This window comes from Oncorhynchus nerka, linkage group LG27 (assembly GCF_034236695.1).
Source record: "Oncorhynchus nerka isolate Pitt River linkage group LG27, Oner_Uvic_2.0, whole genome shotgun sequence".
In the NCBI taxonomy this organism is placed as follows: Eukaryota; Metazoa; Chordata; class Actinopteri; order Salmoniformes; family Salmonidae; genus Oncorhynchus; species Oncorhynchus nerka.
The window spans coordinates 48,458,135-48,484,578 of record NC_088422.1 but is presented as its reverse complement, the minus strand read 5'-3'; the positions used below and the strand labels follow the sequence as shown (position 1 = coordinate 48,484,578).

The 26,444-nt window shown below is 42.1% G+C and overlaps 1 protein-coding gene across 3 annotated transcripts in view; it reads left to right on the top strand.

Moving 5' to 3' along the window:
• The first annotated feature begins 1,873 nt into the window (after positions 1 to 1,873).
• Positions 1,874 to 26,444, top strand: part of nos1 (nitric oxide synthase 1 (neuronal)) — a 62,463-nt gene continuing 37,892 nt past the window's right edge. For 2 of the 3 annotated variants that reach the window (XM_029638454.2, XM_029638453.2), the window contains exons 1-7: positions 1,874 to 2,055; positions 8,661 to 9,428; positions 14,449 to 14,578; positions 17,565 to 17,702; positions 19,553 to 19,698; positions 20,854 to 21,016; positions 22,513 to 22,604. In XM_029638454.2, coding sequence (XP_029494314.2) covers positions 8,692 to 9,428; positions 14,449 to 14,578; positions 17,565 to 17,702; positions 19,553 to 19,698; positions 20,854 to 21,016; positions 22,513 to 22,604 — 1,406 coding nt within the window. In that variant the 5' untranslated portion in view covers positions 1,874 to 2,055; positions 8,661 to 8,691. Of the gene's footprint in view, positions 2,056 to 8,660; positions 9,429 to 10,085; positions 10,535 to 14,448; positions 14,579 to 17,564; positions 17,703 to 19,552; positions 19,699 to 20,853; positions 21,017 to 22,512; positions 22,605 to 26,444 lie in introns of those variants that run through there. The other variant, XM_065011720.1, reaches the window with a different exon arrangement.

Here is a 26,444-nt window from a genome sequence, read left to right as displayed (position 1 = left end):
GCCCAGTATAGCCCCCCCGGCCAAACCCTCCCCTAACCAGGGCGATGCTAGGCCAATTGTGCACCGCCCTATGGGATTCTGGTCACTGACGGTTTTGACACAGCCTGAGATCAAACCCGGGTCTGTAGTGACGCCTCAAGCACTGTGATGTAGTTCCTTAGACTGCTGCACCATACAGGAGGCCTGCATAATTAATTTTACAGACGCAAAAAGATCCCACCTTGTCTAGCATATTTTCTTTTGTTGACATTCGGAAAGTTTAACGACAAATTTGCTGTTTCCATCAGGCCTGTCGTGACATTTTCTTTATCTGACAGCTAGGGAGCAAGTTGGGTCAAAAGGCCAATGCTGATTGGCAGGCAGTAATGCATACAGCATCCTTTGTCCCATATGCTTTGCTAGTCAGTGTGGACAGCAGTGACCTTAACATCTGAGTAATGTAGAAGAAGCTCTTATTCAAAGCGACTTAGATGGTGAGTACAAACATGGCTTTGCAAGCACCATGCTTTACCAAGTGATCCACACAGGACACTCTTTAGCTGTGGTTGCACCAACCCAATGATTTTAACTGTGAGGGGGAGTGAATGAGTGGACACTTCTGGGTGAAGGGAAAGGAACTGAAATGTAATCCTGGTCTCTTACCATTAAATACCAGGGTTGACATCCTTGAACACTGTGACAGCTGGGTATTCCTGTAGAGTAACTGCCTGAGAATTAAAAAAACTATACCCCAGTCACAAAATATGATTGGAGTTCAATGTCAAGGAACTCCATGACTGGTGATATCTGTATCATTATCTAACGTGAAGGTGACGCTAACCCACCTTCACGTCACCTTTTCAAACACAGGATTTCCTCTTTAATTGGTTGCTATATCTGTGAGGTCAAAATGGCCTCTCCTCTACCTGGGCAGATAACAACATTGGACAGGGAAAAATCATTTGAGAGCCAACTGAGGCCGTTTATATACAAACAAATTACATTTATTAATTTATCAGATACTCTTATCCAGAGCAACTATTGTAAGTATAGCCTTTTTCTTTAGTTACTCTACTCCAATGTGAACTGATGGCTAAGGGCATTGTTTTGCCTATTCCAAGGAGATCCTTCAGTGGGCTATTGTTGGAAATAAAGGTTAAGTTTGTGTCACATAAGGAAAAAACAGGGTTGTGGTGTGTGTGTGTTTGACATTGGCAATGACATCACTTATCTGTGCAAGGAATTTTGAACATTTGCCACATTCAAAACAACTGGGAACTCGGATATCTCTGAATTCCAACTTCAGTGCATTCAAGTCAACTGAGAACTCTGAAAAAACGAGCTCTGACTGGGAAAAATCGTTTTTGAAAATGTCATCCAACTCAGAATTCCAAGTCATGACGTCATGATTTGACCTCGTTTTTATCTGAGTGCCCAGTTGTCATGAAGGCACCAATAGTACATACACGTGTCCCACTGGCTAAAAGCAGTTATTAAATGCCATAAGCCTATAGTCCTGATCAATCATTTAAATTAATATAACACATGCAATCAAATGTAGTCTAAAATAATTTCACGAATTGATATCAAGGGCATGGGCCACACAATTGGCAGAATTGCTATTTTGGTGCCATTAGGCAATCTCCTTATATTGCCTACACACAAGTCAAGTTTTGAAGTTTAAAATGGAGTAAACAACATGTGGGTAAATACAAATATTGGCAATAACATTTGCAATGGGTGGGACGTGTGTACTCAGAAGGGACTAGTGTAGTTTGGTGATTAAAGAAGTGGAAACTACACCGACCAGGGTATAAATGCCCGCGCACGACCCAATCTGCGCTCGTCACAGTGTCTCTCGTGCTCCATATTTATACGGCACCCTGGCGCGCAGAGAAGCACAGGCATGCCGCGACTCTAATGAGACAACGCACACAAGTGGGACTTGAGGAGCTCGAGCGAAGCGGACAACCTGTGTGTGCAGATTCCGAGGACAACGAATACGCACGAGAGGAGTTCATCTGTCACTTGTATTTGCAACAGTTCGTTGTGCAAGTGAACTTGTTGTTCTCAGAGGTGAGTTTCTTGAATTATTCAAACAACGCACCATACAGAAAATTACGCATTTTATGGCTGTTTAGTGCTGTTGATTATGCATCACTATCGTTGCTGTTTCACACATTATATACTGTCAAATCGAATGTAACAACTGCTCAGTCTTACTGTTGATTTTTTTGTCGGTTAATGGCTTTCCAAAAATAGTGGATAGCGCATTACTTTGACAATATTTACTTTGAACTGTGGCACCAGTTAAATCCAATAATAAACTGTCTGCCAAAGTCTCACCTTGATTAAATGATCACACTTGTGCCTTTTTAAAAAGTCAATTTAGAACATCTGAACATGCATGGAAGGATGAGAAATTACGGTTAAAGGGGCAATCTGCAGTAGCTACATACATTTTTAGACTTAAATGATACTGTATAGCCATTGATTCTTGACGAATATAACTTATATGTGCCTTGTGAGCTTAGTTGAACTGTTGTACCACATCAGCACCAAAAATATAAGCTTGTTTTTCTCCTTTGTTTGTAAACAATGTACATGTAAAAAAAAAAAAAAAGCACTAGAGCAGGGGTATTCAACTCTTACCCTACAAGGTCTGGAGCCTGCTGGTCTTCTGTTCTACCTGCACCCACCTGGTGTTCCAGGTCTAAATAATGTAGTCCCTTAATGTAGTCCCTGATTTAGAGGGCAACAATAAAAGAAAAACGCAGTGGATCTGGCTTTCGGTTCCAGAGTTGAGTTTGAGGGCTGTATAGCCTAAAAGCATGGTAACACTATCATTTTGATATCATGAATGTTCAGTCCTTGTATCCACAGCTCTGTCCATGAGTTTGAGTGGTTACATTTCTCCAGCCCCATCCCTCAGCTTTTTACCAATCTAGTGGTGGGGTGATTCTTTTTAATTGTTAGAACTACAGATTGCCGCTTTAAAGATGCAAGAGCTGACTACTTCTCACCCTGTTCTCTAAACTCCCACAATTCTAAAATTCTGATTACAACAATTGAGTGTGACCTGTTGTTTTATTTTAATCGAAAGTTTTTTTAACTAGTCAAGTCAGTTAAGAACAAATTCTTATTTACAATTACGGCCTACACTGGCCAAACCCGGATGACGCTGGGCCCGCCCTATGGGACTCCCAATCACGGCCGGTTGTGGTACAGCCCTGACCTCTGCAAACAGTTTTTACGATCCTTTACAGAAAAGTACAAAAATATTAGATCCCAGATTGACAGTAGCCGGCACCGTACCATCATTTCTGGTCAGGGGGCACTTGAGGCAACTACTGCTTCCTTTCACTCAAATATCCTTTGAGTTTCTCCTTGATACTGTAGCTCCCATAAAGACCTCCTGCCTCTTGGAAGTGATCCTTTCAAGATGACTAACAGTTTATTTATTTTAATTAGGCAAGTCAGTTAAGAACAAATTCTTATTTTCAATGACTGCCTAGGAACAGTGGGTTAACTGCCTATTCAGGGGCAGAACGACAGATTTGAACCTTGTCAGCTCGGGGGTTTGAACTTGCAACCTTCCGGTTACTAGTCCAACGCTCTAACCACTAGGCTACCCTGCCGCCCCGTTATGCCTACAGTTGTCCCCAACATTCTATTGTAAATAGCTCCCTCACTGCTGTGATTCAACCTCTCCTTAAAAAGCCCAATCTAGACCCCTCCTCACTGAGTAATTATAGACCTATCTCTAAATGTCTTTTTTGATTATTTTTTAAATCTAAGATTTTACAAAAAGTTATTTTTTTCTAGCAATAGTTGGCTTATTTGAGTATGAACAACTTCCAGTCTGGCTTCTGCTCACTTCAAAGCAAGAACGCTGCTTTATTGAAAGTCAGTAATGATCTTCTGTTGTCTGTCGGTGAATGCGCTATTTTAGTTATTTTGATCTCAGTGCCGCATTTGATACTCTTGATCTTAACATCTTTGTTGACCGGCTGGGAGAGGTGAGTGGGAATCTCCAGCATTGCCCTCGACTGGCTCAGGTCATATCTGTGGCAGACGTTTCTCAGTGAGCATGGGTGGTTCAGTAGGGTCCCCAGCACCTTTTCACTATGGTGTCTCTCAGGGGTCAGACTGGGCCTCATCCTTTTTTATCTGTCATGCTTCCCTTGGTGACATCATCCGCAATCATAACGTTCAGTTTGCTGCAATGTGGATGACACACGGCTTTATTAACCAATCCGACCCAAAGACCATACCCTTCACAAGTGTCTTGCTGACATCAAATGTTGGATGACTGACAATTTTCTCCAGCTCAATGATAAGAAATCAAAGGTTGTTTTATTGACCCCCCGTCTTGCTAGAACACAGATTGTAAATAACCTTGGTCATTTGTCCACTAATGTAAAGCCTATGGCCAGAAACCTTGACCATGTCATAAACCTCAAGCTGCATGTAAAGAAGGTTGTCCAGTCCTGCTTCTGTATAATCTAATAAATATAGCTAAAGTCAAGTCTTATTTCAGTCACTGATCTGTAAAAAGTTATGAACTCAGCAAAAAAAAAGCATCCTCTCACTGTCAACTGCGTTTATTTTCAGCAAACTTAACATTAAATATTTGTATGAACATAACAAGGTTCAAAAACTGAGACATAAACTGAACAAGTTCCACAGACATGTGACTAACAGAAATGGAATAATGTGTCCCTGAACAAAGGGAGGGGGGTCAAAATCAAAAGTAACAGTCAGTATCTGACATTGCCACCAGCTGCATTAAGTACTGCAGTGCATCTCCTCATGGACTGCACCAGATTTTCCAGTTCTTGCTGTGAGATGTTACCCCACTCTTCCACCAAGGTACCTGCAAGTTCCCAGACATTTCTGGGGGAATGGCCCTAGCCCTCACCCGCTGATCCAACAGGTCCCATACATTTATTTTACCTTTATTTAACTAGGCAAGTCAGTTAAGAACAAATTCTTATTTTCAATGACGGCCTAGGAATAGTGGGTTAAAGACAGATTTGTACCTTGTCAGTTCGGGGGTTGGAACTTGCAACCTTCCGGTTACTAGTCCAACACTCTAACCACTAGGCTACCCTGCCACCCCAAGACATGCTCAGTGGGATTGAGATCCGGGATCTTCGCTGGCCATGGCAGAAGACTGACATTCCTGTCTTGCAGGAAATCACGCACAGAACGAGCCCATAGGTGACATTGTTGCCGGTGATGTCTGGTGAGGACCTGCCTTACAACAGGCCTACAAGCCCTCAGTCCAGCCTCTCTCAGCCTATTGTGGACAGTCTGACCACTGATGGAGGGATTGTGCGTTCCTGTCCCGCAGGTGTGATGTTCGGATGTACCAATCCTGTGCAGGTTACACGTGGTCTGCCACTGTGAGGACGATCAGCTGTCCGTCCTGTAGCGCTGTCTTAGGCATCTCACAGTACAGACATAGCAATTTATTGCCCTGGCCACATCTGCAGTCCTCATGCCTCCTTGCAGCATGCCTAAGGCACGTTCAAGCAGATGAGCAGGGACCCTGGGCATAATTATTTTGGTGTTTTTCAGTCAGTAGAAAGGCCTCTTTAGTGTCATAAGTTTTCATAACTGTGACCTTAATTTCCTACCTTCTGTAAGCTGTTAGTGTCTTAACGGCAGTTCCACAGGTGCATGTTCATTAATGGTTTATGGTTCATTGAACAAGCATGGGGAAAAAGGGTTTAAACCCTTTACAATGACGATATGTGAAGTTATTTGGATTTTTACAAATTATCTTTGAAAGACAGGGTCCTGAAAAAGGGACTTTTCTTTTTTTGCGGAGTTTATTTACATGTGTGGTTTGGATAAAGTGCACTAGTCCCTTGCCATGCATAGTTATCCTCCATTTTAGGTGTGCCTGACCTTAAATGTTTGCTACCAAGTTGATTGCTTAGGTTGACGCCAGGCGTGGTGAGTTAGGTAATTAGCGTGAGTTAGGTAATTTCTGAGTACTATCTCTAATAATGTTCTACTTAATGTAGCGCTCTCTTTTAAACTATAGGGTACTGGACTAAATATGGTTATTTAAAGTAATGAATGTGTTTTACTTAAATCATGTTTTTCCATAGGATTGCCTGGTCTTAATTAACAATGTAACATTTGGCTAATTAAATGTACATTCTCATTGGTGAATCATTATGGGCGTGGTTTAGGTGCTACGATATTTATATATATTTTTTAACTACATGCTGTCCTTTTATCTCATTTTACAATGTTTGTTGAATCCTTTATGAACTTGCAGTTGATTTTAGATGTCCTGGTAGACTCTAGTCCCAGTGAGGGGGAGAGTTGGGCTCTGTTGAGAGGTGCAATCGCTAGTTGTGCTGTTTAGCATTTAGTCCTACTCTTACCTGCAGTAGAAACCCTATTGAAGGGCTGAGGTTAGACTCGCCGTCTTCCGTCATTTTTGTATCCTGGATGTTACTGCTATGGACAACTGTTTGTCAAGTCACGTCATGTTTGCTGAAGTCTACAATAAATCAAGTTCTAATACATCAAGTACTTTTCATCTACAATAAATCAAGTACTATTTTTCTACAACCTCATTCCCACCAGTCACCTCCCTTGCATACCCAGGGTCCGCTTTGCTACACATGCAAAGCTTTGTTTTAAAAAATCAGAAAACGGATGTGTGTTTCGCAATTAGCACAATAGGAAGATTCACTTGCTGCATAAAAGTAACAAACATTAGGTTGCATGGCCACTGGTGCTAACTATATACACCATAGCCTTGTGCTCTGGAACTCAAAGCCAGTTGCAGTGCATTTTTATTAATTGTTCCCCTCTAATCAGAGACACCGGGTGTGTTCAGTAAATTATCAGAGAGCACTGAAAACCAGCAGGCTCTGGACCTCGTAGGGTTGAGTACCTCTGCCTAGGGTATGTACAGTGCCTTTGAGAAGTATTCAGACCCCTGGACTTTTTCCACATTTTGTTAAGTTGCAGCCTTATAAAATAGTTTTTTCCCCCCTCAATCTACACACAATGCCCCATAATGACAGGGCAAAACCAGTTTATTTTTTTGTTAATTCTTGCATATTTATTAAAAATAAATTGAAATCACATTTACATAAGCATTCAGACCCTTTACTCAGTACTTTGTTGAAGCACCGTTGGCAGTGATTATAGCATAGAGTCTTCTTGGGTATGACGCTACAAGCTTGGCACACCTGTATTTGGGAATGTGATCGAGGAGAAGTAGGAAGATCAGGGATTGCCATGAAGAGTTTTCATTGTGTCCGGGGGAATATGAACTGAGCAGTCGAACAAGTGCTCTTTGGTTTCCCCAATGGGCAGGACATAAAAAAAGAATGAAAAGAACCAAACTTCAAATAATTCCAGTGGACTAACACTGATCTTTCTGGTTCTTTCACTTTGTTTAAGCGATAGACAATGTTTGGCATTTCTGCGTGTGAACAGCTAACTTACATTTTTGGGAAAGTGATCGTAATTTTCAAGAAACATTTAACACTAAATTTATGATACCGTTGGTTACAAACAATACATACTCATCAAAATATTTAAATGTTTAAAAAATGGTTACGTGAAGCTAGAGAACCCTGAACGAAATTGTAATACACTAAGGGATAATGAGCGACGTCCGTGGTGCTGGATTGGTTATATGCCATAGGGAGCTGTCCTTGGTGCTCTCATTTTTCAATTTTTTTTTATTGATACTTTTACCACCCACAAGGACATGTCACCTCACCACAATCAAGCGTTGCCCATGTTATGAATTCTGCTGGATTGCTAACATTGAAATTATTTTAAGAAACTATAGACCTGGTCATATTGTGTGGGTTATTGAAGTCATACAAATGTAGCCAATTGGAACATTTTGAAAAGCATTTGAAAAATAAAAGAGAAGTGTGGTGAACACTGCTAACTATGTATACTATGTCTTGAAAGTTGTTTGTAACCCAGCCCATCTGCTGTGCAACGTTGTCTGCTGTCTTTCACTCAGCTCAGAGTTGCATAGCCATACAAACGTATGATTTTTCTGTCTGACGAGGGTATCGCTATAAACAAGATGAGTCATCTTGCATTGAAGCCTTTATCTTACTCACTATTTCTAAATAGATAAGAAAATAAATCTGTTATTATATCAAACAGATCACGACTATAGCCAATGTTACCAAGGTTTGATTTTTTTTTTGTTGTGACAAACTGTCTAAAGCACTTTCCACTGCTCAAACACAACAACCTTACAGCTAAGAACTTAACAGTCAATCAGAAACTGAAATACTGTGTTACAACACATCCAGAAGAGCAGGGAGAGAAATCGAATAGGTAGAAGTTCACTACTGATCCAGGATCAGATCATTAGTTCAATAATACCCCTACAAGTCATTGATATCTACAGTTTTCATTCAATTAGACAGACTGCGATTTAAAGGGATTGACAAGAAGTCAATATGTGCCAGCAGGCCCAGACAGTAACATACTGGATTATTTCCACAACTAAAATGACTCAGACTGTAATGTTCAGTGTAAAACCATGTTTCTATGATGACTCACATTTGCATCTGTAAACACACTATCAAACAGATCACAAAGTGAAGTCCATGTCCTCTTTTACTAAAACAACTTGACTTCACTCCCATTAATTCTTCTTCTGTATGCTACAGATCCCTGAGTGGAAATACACCGCCAGACACCATGCAGGAGTCTGAGCCCACAGTGTGCCAGCTGCAGCCCAACATCATCTCGGTGCGTCTTTTCAAGAGAAAGGTGGGTGGGCTGGGCTTCCTTGTCAAGCAGCGCGTCTGCAAGCCGCCCGTCATAGTGTCCGACCTGATCCGGGGCGGGTCTGCCGAAGAGTGTGGCCTGGTCCAGGTGGGGGACATAGTACTGGCAGTCAACAACAAGCCCCTGGTGGACCTTAGCTATGAGCGGGCCCTGGAGACCCTGAAGAATGTGTCCCCTGAGAGCCACGCTGTCCTCATCCTCCGGGGCCCAGAGGGCTTCACCACCCACCTGGAGACCACCCTGACTGGGGATGGACATCAGAGGACCGTCAGGGTCACCAGGCCAGTCTTCCCCGCTTCCAAGTCCTACGAGCGCTGCTGTCCGTTAAGCCCCCTTAGCCCGGGGCAGGGAGGCAAGGACCCACAGCAGCTGAGGGCCATCGAGAACCTGTCCTCCCCCTCGGTGACCCCGTTCCACAGAGAGGCCATGCTCCAGAGGGGAGGGGTGCAGGCACTGATCGCAGCCCAAGATCCCATGCTCAGAGACAGGGGCTGCGGGGCGCTGCTTCTGAACGGTGTGGAGGAGAACAACGACATGCTGAAGGAGATCGAGCCGGTGCTGCAGCTGATCAAGAACAGTAAGAGGGAGATCAACGGAGAGGAACAGAGGACCATAGAGCGCAGGGATGCTGAGGTGCAGGTGGACCGGTGAGCTGACCTATTGAACCTATTGAACCCGACCGTACATACATACACATCACAATGCCACAACACAGTGATCAGTTAGTTGGTTAGATGGTAGAATGAGAATATTACTGCAGGCTAATTATAGATCTCTACATTTCTAGTGTGTTTGTTTCTTTTCACATCAGGGAGCAATTGGTCCGTGACTGAAACCTTTTAATCCATCTATCTGATTCTTGTGGTTATTTTCTTTGGAGAGCTCCTATTGTTGACTGTAACCCACTCAAAGGCCTGCAGTAGTGATTATACTGTAGACACTGACATCTTACACCTCCTGTGTACATGTATCCAATCAAAATCTGAGAGAGCATGGTACATACAGTACCTCAATCAATAGCACTGCGTCAACCCCCTATGTGTGCTCTGCTGGTTCCCATCCTCAAATTAATCATAGCTTCTTTGGAAAACGGATGTAAAAATGTACTTTAAGTCTACCTCAAAACAAAGCACTGTGGAAATTCTATTGTGGTTGATAAATAAGCTATGGTACTTAACAACAAATTAGCTTTAAATGCCTCCTGTATTTTAGAAGGGCAGACTGAAAACGTGTTGGCATTTGAGACGGGAAAGATTTGGCTAGCTAACCTGATTTCCTTGTTAGGGTTATGATGACGTTCAGACACTGCAAAGCTCAATCACTAAAGAGGCTCTCCAAAGAGCACCCAATAGAGGTGAAGGATTATAGAAAATGAAATGGCGGTATTGACTCAGGGCAGGCTTTCACTGTTATCTCTGACTATTTGCGCAGTATCATCTCGCTAATAAGTTGATAGCTGTTGAATTGAAATAGAACAGCATATTAACTAGAGCTATTTACCAAAAGCTGTTTTCACGCTGAGGGCTCTATTTTCGGCTGGTGCTACGGCGACGCAAGTGCCAAACACATTCGTTTGCAATTTCGGCACGCTCTGGCGTTTTCCGCACCAGGTTCAGCAATTTACCTGTCTAATATCAGCTTGCTTGCGTTGGGGTGGCAATTTCTGAAGTGTCCTTGAAAACAAACGCAAAAGTGAGAATTTCATGCAGCGCATGTTGGGAGATTTAAGACCAGCGTAAAGCAGGTCATAGAGGTAACGTGGTTGGTACATTTAAAAAAAAAAAAAAAAAAATCCACGTAGGCTACATGTGTCCATATGCCCATCATGCGATAAGGTGATACTGGTTGACCTTATATTTAGAACGTATTTTCATGTAACAATTGCTTGTTTTCCGTTTCATATGATTTTAAAAACTAAAACCCTCCGTAGGCTACCCTTGACGTATGCCTAAAGGCTATAACGAAGGCTGGTTAATTACATTTGATTAAAAACCAAAGTTATTCACCATCCTGGTTTTATGATGAGAACTTCCAGCTTGCGTGCAATGGAATTTAGGGCCGTCTGCTATTTCTGGAGAAGTGTGAATGTGGTCTGTAACATGGTTCCAGTATGTTTATAAAACATTTTATATTTGGGAGCAGTATAACGGTGAGTGGATATTTACTTTTTATATTGGATCTTTGTCCAGCTTCTGTGAAAAGTTTTAACGTGGGTAAAACCTTCCATTGTCAGCATTGCCTTAATAGTATATACCCACAGGGAGCAATTATGGTGCCTGTAGGCCTAACAGTATTTTGACGGCCTATTTAAAACAAGTTTGTTTCATTTTGATTTAAATTATTCACTCTCTTGCTTATTAACAACGTTTGGCATATCCATGGCTCCGCTATAACACAATTTACAGTAGGCCTAGGCCCTATATCAATGTGAATGCTCTGTTTAACAATATATTTCCACACTGAAGCCATTCAGTTACTTAGAAAAATGTGGACTGAAAACGTGTTCAATGTATTTAGCAAAGATGGGGTAGGCCTATATTTGGTTTCTGTAGCCTATTTAACAACCTAGGCTATAGCGGACTAACGTTCGAAATTGTAGTTGATTATAAAAGTAAATACACTATTTGAATTTTGTGTGTGCCATGGAGCATGTTCTGATTGGCCAGGTCAAGCTTCAAACGTATTTATTCATCAAAAGCCAGCCCTTTTGCTCTAATGCGCTCATAATTCCCACAATAAAAATTGCCAAAATATTTCTAACACACCCTTGACCTACAGTATAGCGCTAGGATTTACCATTGCGTTAGGTTCGTTAAAATAACACCCTGAAACCCACCACAATATAATGGAGTCAGAGTCAATGACAAACTATGCATAGTGCATTCGGAAAGTATTCAGACCCCTTGACTTTTTCCACATTTTGTTACATTACAGCCTTATTCTAAAATTTATTAGATTGTTTTAAATCCCTCAATAATGTACACACAGTACACCGGCAAAAACCCTTTTTTCCCCCCCAGACCTTTTACTCAGTACTTTGTTAAAGCACCTTTGGCAGTGACTACAGCCTTGAATCTGCTTGGGTATGACACTACAAGCTTGGTACACCTGTATTTGGGGAGTTTATCTAATTACCTCTCTGCAGATCCTCTCAAGCTCTCAGGTTGGATGGGGAGCGTCGCTGCACAGCACTTTTCAGGTCTCTCCAGAGATGTTCAATTGGGTTCAAGTCCGGGCTCTGGCTGGGCCACTCAAGGATATTCAGAGACTTGTCCCGAAGCCACTCCTGCGTTGTCTTGGCTGTGTGCTTAGGGTCGTTGTCCTGTTGGAAGGTGAACCGTCACCACAGTCTGAGGTTCTGAGCGCTCTGTGACAGGTTTTCATCAAGGATCTCTCTGTACTTTGCTCCATTCATCTTTCCCTCGATCCTGACTAGTCTCCCAGTCCCTGCTGCGGAAATACATCCCCAAACTCCAAGCTGGCTTTCACGTGAATATTACTGAGGAGTGGCTTCCGTCTAGCCACTCTATCAAAAGGCCTGATTGGTGGAGTGCTGCGGAGATGGTTGTCCTTCTGGAAGGTTCTCCCATCGCCAAAAAGGAACTCTAGAGCTCTGTCAGAGTGACCATCAGGGTCTTGATCACCTCCCTGACCAAGGCTTTTCTCCCTCTATTGCTCATTCTGGCCAGGCGGTCAGCTCTAGGAAGAGTCTTGGTGGTTCCAAACTTCTTCCATTTAAGAATGATTGAGGCCACTGTGTTCTTGGGGGCCTTCAATGCTGCAGAAATGTTTTGTTAAGCTTCCCCAGATCTGTGCCTCAACACAGTCCTGTCTCTGAGCTCTACGGGCAATTCCTTCTACCTAATGGCCTGGTCAACTGTGGGACCTTATATAGACATGTGAGTGCCTTTCCAAATCATGTCCATTCAATTGAATTTACCACAGGTGGACTCCAAGTTGTAGAAACATCTCGGATAATCAATGAAAACAGGATTTACTTGAGCTCAATTTCAAGTTTCATAGCAAAGGGTCTGAATACTTATGTAAATAAGGTATTTCTGTTTTTTGTTTTGAGTAAATGTGTGAAAATGTCAACCTGGTTTTCACTCTGTCATTATTAGGTATTGTGTGTAGATTGTCAAAAACAAATAACATAATATATTTTTGAATAAGGCTGTAACGTAACAAAAGGGGTTTGAATACTTTCGGAAATGCAATGTATAATAACTACTCTTGTGTTTTTTAGTTTTTTTTGTTTCTGAGTAGGTCTACAGAATTGTGGAGGCGATGAATATGGTTGTTTAGCAAATTGAAGGAATTAATTGTACGCAGTGTGAGGGAGAGACGGTTTGGCGCCCTGTGGTGTGTTTTAGGGCGAGAGAAATGATCTGACGTGCGACTGAAGATTTACAATTAGCGTGGACATGCGCTCATGAGAGAGGAGATGTGTGGGTGTTGTGAAGCAATGCAAACCTCAAATCATACGCTGATGAGTTTGCTGCTGTGATTATTCACGTCTCATGGGGTTTCCACTGCACACAAAGGCTATGAAAAAAACCCATTGTCTATCTAATCTCTGCTTGGACATAGATGGGTCGTTCCACGAAATGAGTCCCATTTGGGTAGTGTAATTTGTTAATTTTAACACTCTGTCATGAATAGCACATGTTCAACTTAATAAACATGTTTTCCCATCTCGAGTTACATTTAATATTTTTTTTACTATATTAACTGCCAAATAAAGTAACAGGTTTGACTTTTTTCTTCTTAAATCAGCCATAAATTATCTTGCGACAGGGGGAATGGAATCTTATGTGTAATGCAAGCTTCACCCCAAAAAAATCTAAATGAATTGTTAACATTTACAGCCTGTATCTATGGGTAATCCACTAAATATTCCACCACAAAACACCAGGAAATGGCCAAAAAGACGAGAACCAGCTCGCCTACTTTTACACTATTCGATGCTCAATGTAAAACATTTAAAGTTCAGTCCACGTAACAGGGTTGACCTTAAAATGAGGGACAGGTTTCTTTTGTTTTTAGCCTGAAATGAATCCGTAATGAAATAAATAATCTTCAGAAATGAATGTCAAAGCAACCAAAATAATTAGGGCCTTACAATGATGGTGAAAACCCAAACATTTCTCCAGTTTAAGTGAGTTAAAATCTTCTACAGTAGAAAGTCAGAGGTACATAACAAAATGCATAATTTTTGCACTTTAGCGAGTCTTTTCATATAAAAAGTATACATTTTCCATATGCACTTAATTTAGCAGGCTTTTACAATTCAATATTGGTGCATAATTTCTACTTAACATATCGAAAGAGACTCATTTCATGGAAAGACTCAGATGTTCTGCTTGCCCATAGATCTTAGTTAGATATACTTCCTCTGTATGTTGTTTTAGTGGAATTGTTTCTCTTAGTGCTTTTTGGTTATTGTTTCTATATGTTTGTCACCACAGCAACTGTCATTGTATTCATAGTAAATGAGTTATTGTATGTTAAGCAATTGTTTGGCAAGTTCTCAGTGTTTTTGATTTAGTTCAAGGGAGCATTTCATCTATGTTTTGATCTCGTCTCTCAAAGTGAAGACGTAAATAGTGGGTTTTAATACCAGATGTTAACACACCTACCTTTCACGGAACTGTATGTGCCTTGCAGGGACCTTGGTATGGGAAATGGTATGTCACCCCAGCTGGCGTCTGATAAGAACAGTGTGTGTGAAGACCTGTGGAGGAAGGACAACAACATGCAGACGGTGCTCACCAACCCTTACTCTGAGAAGGACGAGGTAAAAACACTCAACTATGTTTGTGTGCGTGGGCACTCTTTGGTTCTAGTTAGCACCTTTTTTTCCCCAAAGGGTTCTTTGACAGTCCACATAGGAGAACCCTTTGGAAAACCCTTTTTTGCTTCCAGGTAGAACTCTTTACACAGACTATTCTTCATGGAACCGCAAAGGGTTCTCCTATGGGGACAGCCGAAGAACCCTTTTGGAACCATTTTTTATAAGTGTGTGCATATGTTTATGAATGTGTACTTACATGCCTTTCGAGTGAACCCGCTTGTGAAAGCCTATCCTCCCATATGTGTGTGTAAGCGCATGCTAGCCCATGGCGATTCCTCTAGAGTCGCACATGACATATGCTTCTAGAACCCCCTAATCTATATATTGCGTGTTCCTTGTTCTTGGAACTCTTAGAGCTTTCTACGAGTGTGACTGTGAATGCGGGTCAATGTGTATCATAACAACAAGGCAAAGCCCCTCTTGGCTCAAGATCTCATCACCTGGGCATTCGATCCTTCCGGCTGATAGCTGTCAGAGCATGAAAGCCAGTTTACACATCTCATATGGAGAGTGGTTGTAAGTGGAGAGAGAGAGCCAGGGGTCTGGGTTGTGTGTGTGTGTGTGTGCGCGTCTACACATGCACGTTTGCGTCATAATCCGCACATGGTCCCATGATGATCCACCCACTTGTGACGTAGGCTGGGCTGCTTGAGCCTCCTGCTCTCGTAGTGAATGAGGCCGGATGGAGAGACATGATCGAAGGAATTAATGAATGTGTGCAGCTGTGGTTGCAGAGGGAGCTGATTCATCTTTCTCCTCTGATTTGGCCCTCTCCAAATTAGGTATTTTGAGGTCCCCTCCATTTAGGTCTTTGAGGTCTGGAGGGGGTGTGTGTGTGTGTGTGTGTGTAGTGAGGATGGGGGAGGTGTGTGTCTCAGCCAGGCGTACTGGCGCCATCGTAGGTACATGCAGAGCTGTGTTTCCAGATGGCCTACAGTAGGTGTGTGTGTCTGCCATGACTTCTGACTCATAGGAGAGTGTAGAGGTGTATGACTAACATGTAAAAAGTCTGAGATAAATGTATGATTGTTATAAATTACCTTTTGATTCTCTCAGCCATTTTCCATATTTCCTTGATAATATGGTGAAGCAGGACATCCACTTGTTGTGCAATATGTCATTCTCCATCCTACGAGAGACGGGAGGCTACAGAACTACCAAATGACACGGTTGTAGAGTTGAAATTCGTATTTCATTTAGACTGAAAGGGCTTGATGACATGATGATAGGTTTGGAATGATTATTTCTTACTTTATGGGGAGGACTGTCCTGGACTCTGGCTGTGTCTTGTGCTGAGCTCACTGCTAAAGCTTCTACTGTATAATTGACTGGTTAATAAGTAGAAGTGGCAGAAGGTTCTGTCACGATACCGCCACCGGGTTCTGGAGATGTCGCTTGGCTCTCCTTTGATGCACCTCAGGATAAGCATAAGTAGCACCGTGGCAGAAGTTCTCTTATCCTGTGCTCTTCTGCATAATGTCACTGAAAAGAGTTCAATCAGTCAAACTCTGTCAACTGATACATGTTTTTTTTTTCATTCCCCCAATTCATGATTCATGTTCTTAATGTTAAGTTAAGAACATGTTCTCTCTCTCGTTCTCTCTCCTACTTAACATGTAAAGTGTAATTGTACTCGTCTGCCTTCCTCTGGCTGTTTGACTACAGGGGTAATAAGCTCTCTTTCTGCGGCCTAGCTGCACAATAGGCTTTCTGTATAGAGGAACTTGGAGATGACAATGGCACACGTTTGTATGCATCCTATCGCTGTCTGGGTGGGTGAGCATTTCGTAATGGGCACAGAATCACTTCTCTCTCTGAGGAATCAATTGAATTCAGATGGGTCTCTCCTCCTATTCTCTGAAAATTCAATGGGCCTCGATTGACGTTTTGCTTTCATCCCCTCAGCGAGCACTACAATTTACGCCCGTTGTTTGAGGTGCCTTCACCGCGTGGTTTTGCAATAATGTCTTGAGAGATGATGATGAGCGGTATTACAAGGTGTGGGATTGATTTCCTTTTGATTTGAGGTTCAGCCGCATGGAGAGACCTGAGCACTTTAGAATCAATTCAATACAACAATCAAACTTGTGGTAAATTACATTCATTCAAGCGATCATCACTTAATAACCACATCAGAGTAGACAAGCTGAGAGAGCTGGCAATTAGCAGTCAATCATGCTAGTGTTAAGGATGCTGATTACCTTTCTACCTGATGGGGGTGTGTTTCTCCTGTCTCTCACTGGCTGCGTTTACACAGGTGCCCAATTATGATGTGTTTTTGGCTCCCGAGTGGATGCGGTCTAAGGCACCGCATCTCAGTGCTAGAGGCATCACTAAAGACCCTGGTTCGATTCCAGGCTGTATCACAACTGGCTGTAATTGGGAGTCCCATAGGGTGGCGCACAATTTGCCCAGCTTTGTCTGGGTTAGGTTTTGGCCGGGGTAGGCCGTCATTGTAAGTAAGATTTTGTTCTTAATGAACTTGCCTAGTTAAAAAAAAAAAATGTCAAAAGATCTGATCTGATTCGTCAAAAGACCAATTGATGGCAAGAAGGTCAGAATTGGGATTCAGACGGCTGAGGAAAGAATGCTGCTGGTGGATTTATGTTGGAGCTCACATTTTCAGTCCATGATATGGACTTTCTCTATCGGTCTCTGGCTGCGTTTACACACAGCCCAATACAAAAAAGAATTTGTGGATGATTTTTATTGCCAAAGATCTGCTCTGATTGGTCAAAAGACCAATTAGTGGCAAAAGATCAGAATTGTCAACACAGCCTCTCTCTCTCCTTTTCCCTCTCTACCTAAAGTTATCATCTCAAACCTCCACTCAGAGGTGGGTTCAAAGGCAATTACAGTAGAAGCATTATGCACTACTCTACAGACTAAAATGTATTAATTCTCTTAAACATCCATCTCATCCCTCTAGCCTCCAACACAGGGGAGGATCTCCCCTAACAAGGCTCTTATGAATGGCAGCCCCTCCAAATGCCCACGCTTCATGAAGATCAAGAATGTGGAGACTGGAGTCACTTACAATGACACTCTACACCACAGCTCTAGTAAGGTACGGAACTGGCTTTTCTTCTTGTCTGCAGAACAGTGGCTTCCTCATCAATCAATCGATTAGTCAATTAGCCAATCAATCAACCAACCATTCAATCAATCTAATCAGTTTGTAATTATCTAGCAATTTTCTTACAAATGCGTTTGTCACAAGGTGCTTAACTGCAACCCCCTAGAGCAAGACTTAAGCATTTAGTCATTTATCCGAAGAGATAACTGCAGCGTTCGCTTGGTGTTTTAACACCGGCCTAGCTAATTGCTTCAGCAACTTATCGGACGACAGCCTACTATGTCTCCCAATGAATAGGATTCTAATGGTGCATCTTCAGAAGTATAATGTATCACAGAATGTTCTGTCTAAGCCATAAAGGACAGCTGTGTGGCATGAATGCTCAGAGCCTTATGGCGAGCGGATGTAGTGAGGCGAGGGATTTGTTTTGTTTTATTTTGAACACTCTGACTCTGCTCATCACCCTCTTTTCCTTTCCCTCTTTCTCTCTTAATATATCTCTTTCTCGCTCTCTCCCTTCCATCACCTAGTCATGCTAGGCTGTCATTGAAAATAAGAATTTAATTGTGTAATTGTGCATGTTGTTTACTTCTGGGACTCGCAACTTTAGCGAGCGTCATGTTGAATTGGATGGCTGGGTTGTTTGAGCAGAGCAAGGGGGGGTTTGGGACAAAACCTGACTGGCTGGACAGTGCGAGTGGGTGGCTGGTTCAGCCAGCGTGACTAGACTGCCCATTTTAGCAGCAGCGCTGTTGAGTTACTGTTAAATTTCCACTCTGGGTTTGTGCTCGGGTGACCGTTTTCTCCCTATTTCCTCCTCTGCCTCTAATCTGGCGAATGCATTAACAGCTACCCAAAGTGACGGCGCACTTCACTTATAATTGTATTCCTCTGACCACACAAGGTTGGTCTGGGTGGTGATCAGTCTCCTTTTTTCTGTCTCTGTCTCTGTTCCTCTTTCTTCTGGCCTCTTTCCGTTTCTTCTCCGGTCTGTGTGTTCTCTGCTCAATTGAAGGCTGCCACTATGACTCCATGACTAATTCAGTCCTTAGCAGGCACCCGGCCACTCTTTTGGTAAAAAGCTGAGGGATGGGGTTAGACAAATGTAACTGCTCTCGGATTCGTAGACAGAGCTATAGATGCAAGGAATGACCATCCATGATATCAAAATTCAAGTCTTAACCATGGTTTGAGGTGATGGTGATTGACCTTGACACAAAGCAAGCTTATATTTTGGGTTATGATGGGGTACAGTTGAACTAAGCTCATTGGGCATAAGTTATATACCCATTGATTCTTGAATAATTTGTCATTCAAAATGGATGTACCAATTTGCATATTTAATGGAATGGTAAATGAGTGGGCTTCATGACGGCAGGGTAGCCTAGTGGTTAGAGCTTTGGACTAGTAACCGGAAGGTTGCAAGTTCAAACGCCTGAGCTGACAAGTTACAAATCTGTCGTTCTGCCCCTGAACAGGCAGTTAACCCACTGTTCCTAGGCTGTCATTGAAAATAAGAATTTGTTTTTAACTGACTTGCCTAGTTAAGTAAAGGTAAAATAAAAAAAATAAAAAGACATTTAAGTAAAGCACACTAGACTGGTTGTTCTGACAGGACTAGGGGGGGTGGGAAGCATTACTCTACTTTAGTCTTACATTAATACATCTGTAGGAGAGAGAGCGTGATAGAGGGAGAACAAGAGATGGGAGGGAGAAGTATTTTCCAGGTGTTATGGAATCCATGTGAACTGAACGAAGGACCTGCGTCAGGAAACCACAAGGAAATGCAGTACTTCATGTCATCAGAGCCTTGACGTGATGTCATCCACATTGCCTTTCAGTTGCCGCTCTGCACTGAGTGTGTGTGTTTCGGGTCCATCATGACACCTAGCCAGGGGAGCCGCAAGCCGGACGAATCTCGAACCAAAGAGGAGCTGCTGCCGCTGGCTACTGACTTCATAGACCAGTACTACACCAGCATCAAAAGGTAATGAAGTTACACTTACCATATACTTTAGCTACTTTAATAACCTTTGGATGTACTTGCCTGCATCCCTCGTTGCAAACATTCCCATCAGTAGTACAAATGCCATTTTTTTCCCCTCACATACATTTTATCTAAATAGTACTCTAAATGTGTTATTTTAGAGTATTTCTCTCTGTGCTTCTCATGCATCTGTGTACAATGTTTTGATAAAATGTTATTTGTCACATACACACGGTTAGCAGATGTTAATGCGAGTGTAGCGAAATGCTTGTGCTTCTAGTTCTGACCATGCAGTAATATCTAACAAATAATCGAACCTAACAACTTCACAACAACTACTGTCTATACATTAAAATGTAAAGGAATGAATAAGAGTATGTACTTAAAAATATATGAATGAGTGATAGCCGAACGGCATAGGCAAGATGCAGTAGATGGTATAGAGTAGAGTATATACATATGAGATGAGTAATGTTTAACAGTCTGAGACTTAAGCTGTTTTTCAGTCTCTCGGTCCCCGCTTCGATGCACCTGTACTGACTTCACCTTCTGGATGATAGCGGGGTGAACCGGCAGTAGCTCGGGTTGTTGTTGTCCTTGATGATCTTTTTTTGGCCTTCCTGTGACTTCGGGTGGTGTAGGTGTCATGGAGGGCAGGTAGTGCAGACCTCACTACCCTCTGGAGAGCCTTACGGTTGTGGGCGGAGCAGTTGCCGTACCAGGCGGTGATAGGATGCTCTCGATTGTGCATCTGTAAAAGTTTGTTTTTGATGACAAGCCGAATTTCTTCAGCCTCCTGAGGTTGAAGAGGCGCTGCTGCGCCTTCTTCACCATGCTGTCTGTATGGGTTGACCATTTCAGTTTATCCGTGATGTTTACGCCGAGGAACTTCTCCACTACTGTCCCGTCGATGTGGATAGAGGGCTGCTCCCTCTGCTGTTTCCTGAAGTCCACGATCATCTACTTTGTTTTGTTGACATTGAATCTTTATTTTCCTGACACCACACTCCGAGTGCCCTCACCTCCTCCCTGTAGGCCCACTTCGTTGTTGATAATCAAGCTTACCACTGTAGTGAAGCAAGAAATACTCTAAATCCAGTTCTTTTTACATGTCCTTGTGTTACTTCTCTCTGTCCTCGTGGCTGTGTGCATCAGGTTTGGCTCGAAGGCCCACGTAGACCGGCTGGAGGAGGTGACTAAGGAGATTGAGGCCTCAGGGACGTACCAGCTGAAGGACACTGAGCTGATCTATGGAGCCAAGCACGCCTGGAGGAACGCTGCCCGCTGTGTAGGACGCATTCAGTGGTCCAAACTACAAGTAGGAAACTCCGATTAAATGCGCTGTGTAGGCAGAATTCAGTGGTCTAAGCTATAGGTCAGAAACTCGATGCTCAATGTTAAAGTCCATTGTTTACCGATTTAAAAAATAATAAAAAATATGACCTATAATTACATACAATATAAGTGAGGTGAAGTGAAGTTTCCCTTCCAATTTAAAAAAAAATGAAGTATGTTAAAGATGCACTATTCAAAAGCACTCCTCCATATCCTGGTTGCTTAAATTCTAATAGTTAGGCTAATTTCAGTTTATGTGAAAAATCAAGCAAGTATAGTGTAGAGAATCATTGTACCATCTAAACCGCTGTGAAATACATTTTCCATAACCGGAAATAAGACGCAGAAACCAAAGCACAGGAAGCGTTAGAAATGGCACACCTAGAATAGATCTACCGTTTATTATACTTGCTTTCAATGAAATGACAGATCTAGAACTAATTTCTATGTGAATTTGGTTGGGTTACCCAAAAAAGCAACATATTGCAACTTTAAAAATCTGCTTTTCTGTGTTGGAATGGTGTGGGTGTACCCCAACAACAGAATGGTGTGGATGTATACCAGTCATAACAAATATCCATGCAAGGAGACTACTGATTGGCCAGCTCATTCTCCTCAGGGAGATGACATGTTCTATGAGAAAATGGCTGTTTGAGGTGTGGTTTTTGAAGTGTTTTTATTGTTTCAAATGTATGCTTTGGCCACATAAGTCGACAACATTATTTGGGTATGAGTTAACAGAATATAAACTTTTAAAAGTGAGATTTTCACTGGGCAGTCGATTTAAAATAAAATCTTCCTAAGCCAAGATGATATCAAGTATGATAAACTTGGCAAATCAACTTGGCTGGAGGATCACAACACATTCCCCACCTCTCGTCATGATCCGTGTAATCTTCATGATCTGTGTAATATAGCAATATCTGTGACGAATGTGCACTGAATTATAAAAGTTCAAATAAATGCATTGCAGAGTGATGTTTCACCATTTCAAGAACATATTGTCTGTGATGTCGCTACACACGTTGATGGAGGCAGGCCAGGCATCGCAGGTCAAGCGTTAGTAGTGAAACAATCAAATAAACGCTGATGATGAAAGTGATATCTAAGGGGAATCAAATCACGCTGTTGTGGAGTATGCCGCTATTCCATTTTTTTCCCCCTAACGATATAGTGTAAATGACAACATGCTTTCACTGAGGTCCTTGGATTCTTTGTGTTGAGTTGTTTTATGAGTGACGAAGACCTTCAGGTCGAAGCATTGCACTCAAACTGTGGTAGCATTTAGTATCCCACTGGGCACAGACGTCAGTTCAACGTTTAGTTTTGATTTACATTTAGTTGAGCAAATGTAGTCAGTTTTCCACGTTAATTTAACGTCCTCACATTGATGGTGGGTTAAAATGACGTGGAAACAACTGTGATTCAACCAGTTTTTGCCCAGCGGGATCTTTATTTCATTACATGTTTTTCTAACAGGTATTTGATGCCAGAGACTGCACAACGGCTCATGGAATGTACAATTACATCTGCAACCACATCAAGTATGCCACTAACAAAGGCAATCTGAGGTGAGTCGGCACTGCTCTGTCTATCCCCGTGCCTTTTACTCAATGTTGTCTTTGTGTCATTTCCTCTGCTCGTCTGGTCTGTCACCCTCTTCTCTTTGACCAGTTTCTCTTTCTGTTTTACCTTTCCCCCCCTCCCTTTCTGTCACCTTGAACCTCCCTCTTTCTGTCTGTTCCTCTATGTTCCCTGTCAATGTCAACGGCGTGCGTCTCTCTAGTCTGGTTGACTACTCCCAGCCAGGATCAGTCCATCATCAGTCCAATACAGCTCTGCCAAGCCTAAACACACGTCATGACACCACGTCTTTACTCCCCAATGAATAAACATCATAGGAGAGAGGGGGTTAGTTGAGCCCCACTTTGGTTTTAGGAAAGCATACACAAAAGGGCAGAAACAGATTTTCACTAAGTCAAATTCATTTGTTATACAGTGGTTCTTCCTATAAAAGTTGTCGTACTGCAGCACACCTTGCGGGCTGCCGCAGAATTCTATAGCACGTTATTTGTCAGCCATTGTTGCCATTAATGCTAGTTTGACCACCAGAGGACATCTTTGAGAAGCATTTGACAGTCTTTAATATTGGCTGTACTAGAGAATTTAAATCCTTTTTTTGTAAGAACATAGTATATGGGATTGATTTTTAAGAAATGTTGCTTAATTAAAAAATAAACCCTCGGGGTTGTACAACGTGACCGGTTGGGAGTAGGCTACAGTACTAAGAGCAAAATAATCCTAACGTTTCTACACCCAAATTGTAGTCTAACCAATACCCAAACAGAGATAAAACGTCATTGATTATGCAAGACCATTCCCCATGCTTGTCTCAGAGCAGTGCAAAATGGTGCTGAAATAGTTGACCACACACGGGTAGGCTATTGCTTCAAATCATATTGTTTATCTTCAATATGCTTTAAATGCCACAATGACGCAAATAATTGAACACACATAATTTTTTAACTCTGCGAAGGGTAATAGGAGGTGATCTGCACTGCATATTAAACTGACATTCTTATTGATATATTCCACACGTTACTGTTTCTCTCTCTCTCTCGACCGCTCTCTCTCTCTCTCTCTCTCTCTCTCGACCTCTCTCTCTCTCTCGACCTCCCTCTCTCTCTCTCGACCTCTCTCTCTCTCGACCTCTGAATGCTCGGCTTTGAAAAGCCAACTGACATGTACTCCGGTGCTGTCCGGTTGCACCTTCTATAACCACTGTTTGTATTATTTGACCCTGCTGGTCATCTATGAATGTTTGAACAGCTTAAACTTATCTAGCCTTTATGGCCATGTACTCTTATCTCCAACCTGTTTGCATTTAAGTATAACTATTGTATGACTGACGCCTTTAGTGAGAGGTCTAATGCTTTAATATTGAATCATTTCTGCCCTCCGAATTCATATTCATTATATAAATAGGCCCATGTGCACCTTGATATTGGGGGTGCGCCATGTGGCCGTGCCTAACGGGGAAAGGGGGGATTGAGCCGGTCGGGCACAACCCAGGCGACAAGGAGATGCGGGGATCCGAGCTCGGGCGAGAGCCGAAGCCACCCTCCCGGCCCAGAACCCCGCGCAGAGGGAAGGGAGAAGCGGAGGGCATGGGCCCCCTACCCTACCCAGTCCTCAGAGTCATAGATACTCCCGCCATTTACCCGTGCTTCATTGGTCTGTTTCGCTTGATGGCCTTCCAATCTGCACTTGTTAGATGGCCCTCCAACTTGCAATTCTACGGTTATGTGTTCCCTTTCTTGTAGTGTGTCTTATTGCCCATTTTACTCTTGTCCTGGGCTTATAGATCGAATCAATCCTTCATCAGATGAATCGCAACATGATGGCTAAAGCGATTGAATTCATGAATGCATTTGAACGTTTTTAATATTGTGATAGTGAAGAGCAAAATTCCTCCCAAGAGCATCAACATTATAGTTACACCAACTGGTAGGCTAATCACACAATTGTACAACATGGTAAGAGATCTTGGGAAGGCAGTTACCCATCTACATACACCTTTCTTCACCTCAATCTCTAAATTAAAATACTGGCAGATGCATAAGGTCCTTGCACAGTACTATATCTAATTCAATTTAGAGGATTCTAAATGAATATCTAAGGGTTTTTTATAGAATAATGCAGAGGTAATTAAACTGTTTAAAAATGTGTATGTTTATTAAGTCGTCTTGCTTGTCTCAGAGCAGTGCGAAACGGTGCTAAAATAGTTGACCACACGCGGGTAGGCTCTTGCTTGTTGGGGGGGATTTTCACACTTGCAGTAGCTGGGCTATTAAAGTAATCGTTGGATAACAGATTGGCTCTCGGCGCTCAATTAGCACATTACTGTGTGTATCAAGAGATGCTGGACCCTATGTCAGAGTTGTTTTTGGGACCACATCGTGTCTATTGTCCTGCTAATAGCCGTTGTGAAAAACAAATGTTTGAAAAAAAAATTCCCCTTCCACTTGCCTCTTCCATTCATTTTGAAAGAGTATTTTCCAGTAAGCAACAATTTGTTTACCTTCATTAGCCTACTTTGTTCCAAAATTCCCAGTCATTCAGTGATATTTATTCCCATAGTAATTAGGTATGGATCCATTTTATTACACAGTATGCCTACACATTGATAGGCTATATAAAAAACACATTTTAAGAAAATCCACTGAGGCCTCCCGAGTGGCGCGGTGGTCAAAGGCACTTTATTTTGAAATGCACTGAAACCAAAATACCTTTTAAGTTTTGGTGATCCTCTCAGCTCAGGCTCATTTCCAAGTCTTCTGGTGGTTACAGTCCTAAACCTGGAACGGGTAGCACCATAAAAAGAGTCTGGCTCGATGACTGTCTGTAAGCCGGAAAAGGGTGTTCTCGGACCAAAACACACTGCCGCCCAGATTTGCATTACAAAGGAGGGCATAAACTGGGTCAAGATGCAAGCAGAGTAAGTAAACCTTTATGTAGTAAAATAAAGGTTCAATAAATGAAAGACCAACGGTAGGCCTACAGTATATCTAAAAAATATATTTTCGACATGTAGGTCTCCTGATTTTAAACTCGATCGAACTTGTTTAGCATCAACTGAAAACATTTATCTGTAACTCCCCCAAGCCTACAGCCCTTTTTGATATTGTCTGGCATGCCTTTCCAAATAAAATGTAGGTGTTGTTCTCAACCTGACTCTCCTCTTATTTTAGTTAAAGACCGTGCTTATTTGAGACCAAAACTAGCGATCAATTGTAGGGTCGTGACTTTTTATAATCGCTTATACAGTATTTAAAAAATTTCACTTGATTATTTAGCAAACACCACTTGCTGCTTATATTCAGTCAACACATATATTTTAAGAATATCATGGAATATAATTGAACATGTTAGTTTCTCTTAGAATAAAAACATTAGCTTACAGCTTCTTCTGACCAAGTAGAAACAAAGTGTATTTATTTCTGGTGTGCGTGCAGGTCAGAGGAATAGCAATTCTTACACTATTGTTCTAAATTCAATCACCTTCATCCATCATTCAGTTAAAACCTCTTGATACTCCCCATCCCGGATCCGGGAGCGTAATCATCGCCTGACAATAATTAGCATAACGCAATGGACATAAATATCCCTAGAAAATATTCCTATTCATGAAAATCACAAATGAAATATATTGAGACACAGCTTAGCCTTTTGTTAATCACCCTGTCATCTCAGATTTTCAAAATATGCTTTACAGCCAAAGCTAGACAAGCATTTGTGTAAGTTTATCGATAGCCTAGCATAGCATTATGCCTTGCTAGCAGCAGGCAACCTTGTCACAAATCAGAAAAGCAATCAAATTAAATCGTTTACCTTTGAACTTCGGATGTTTT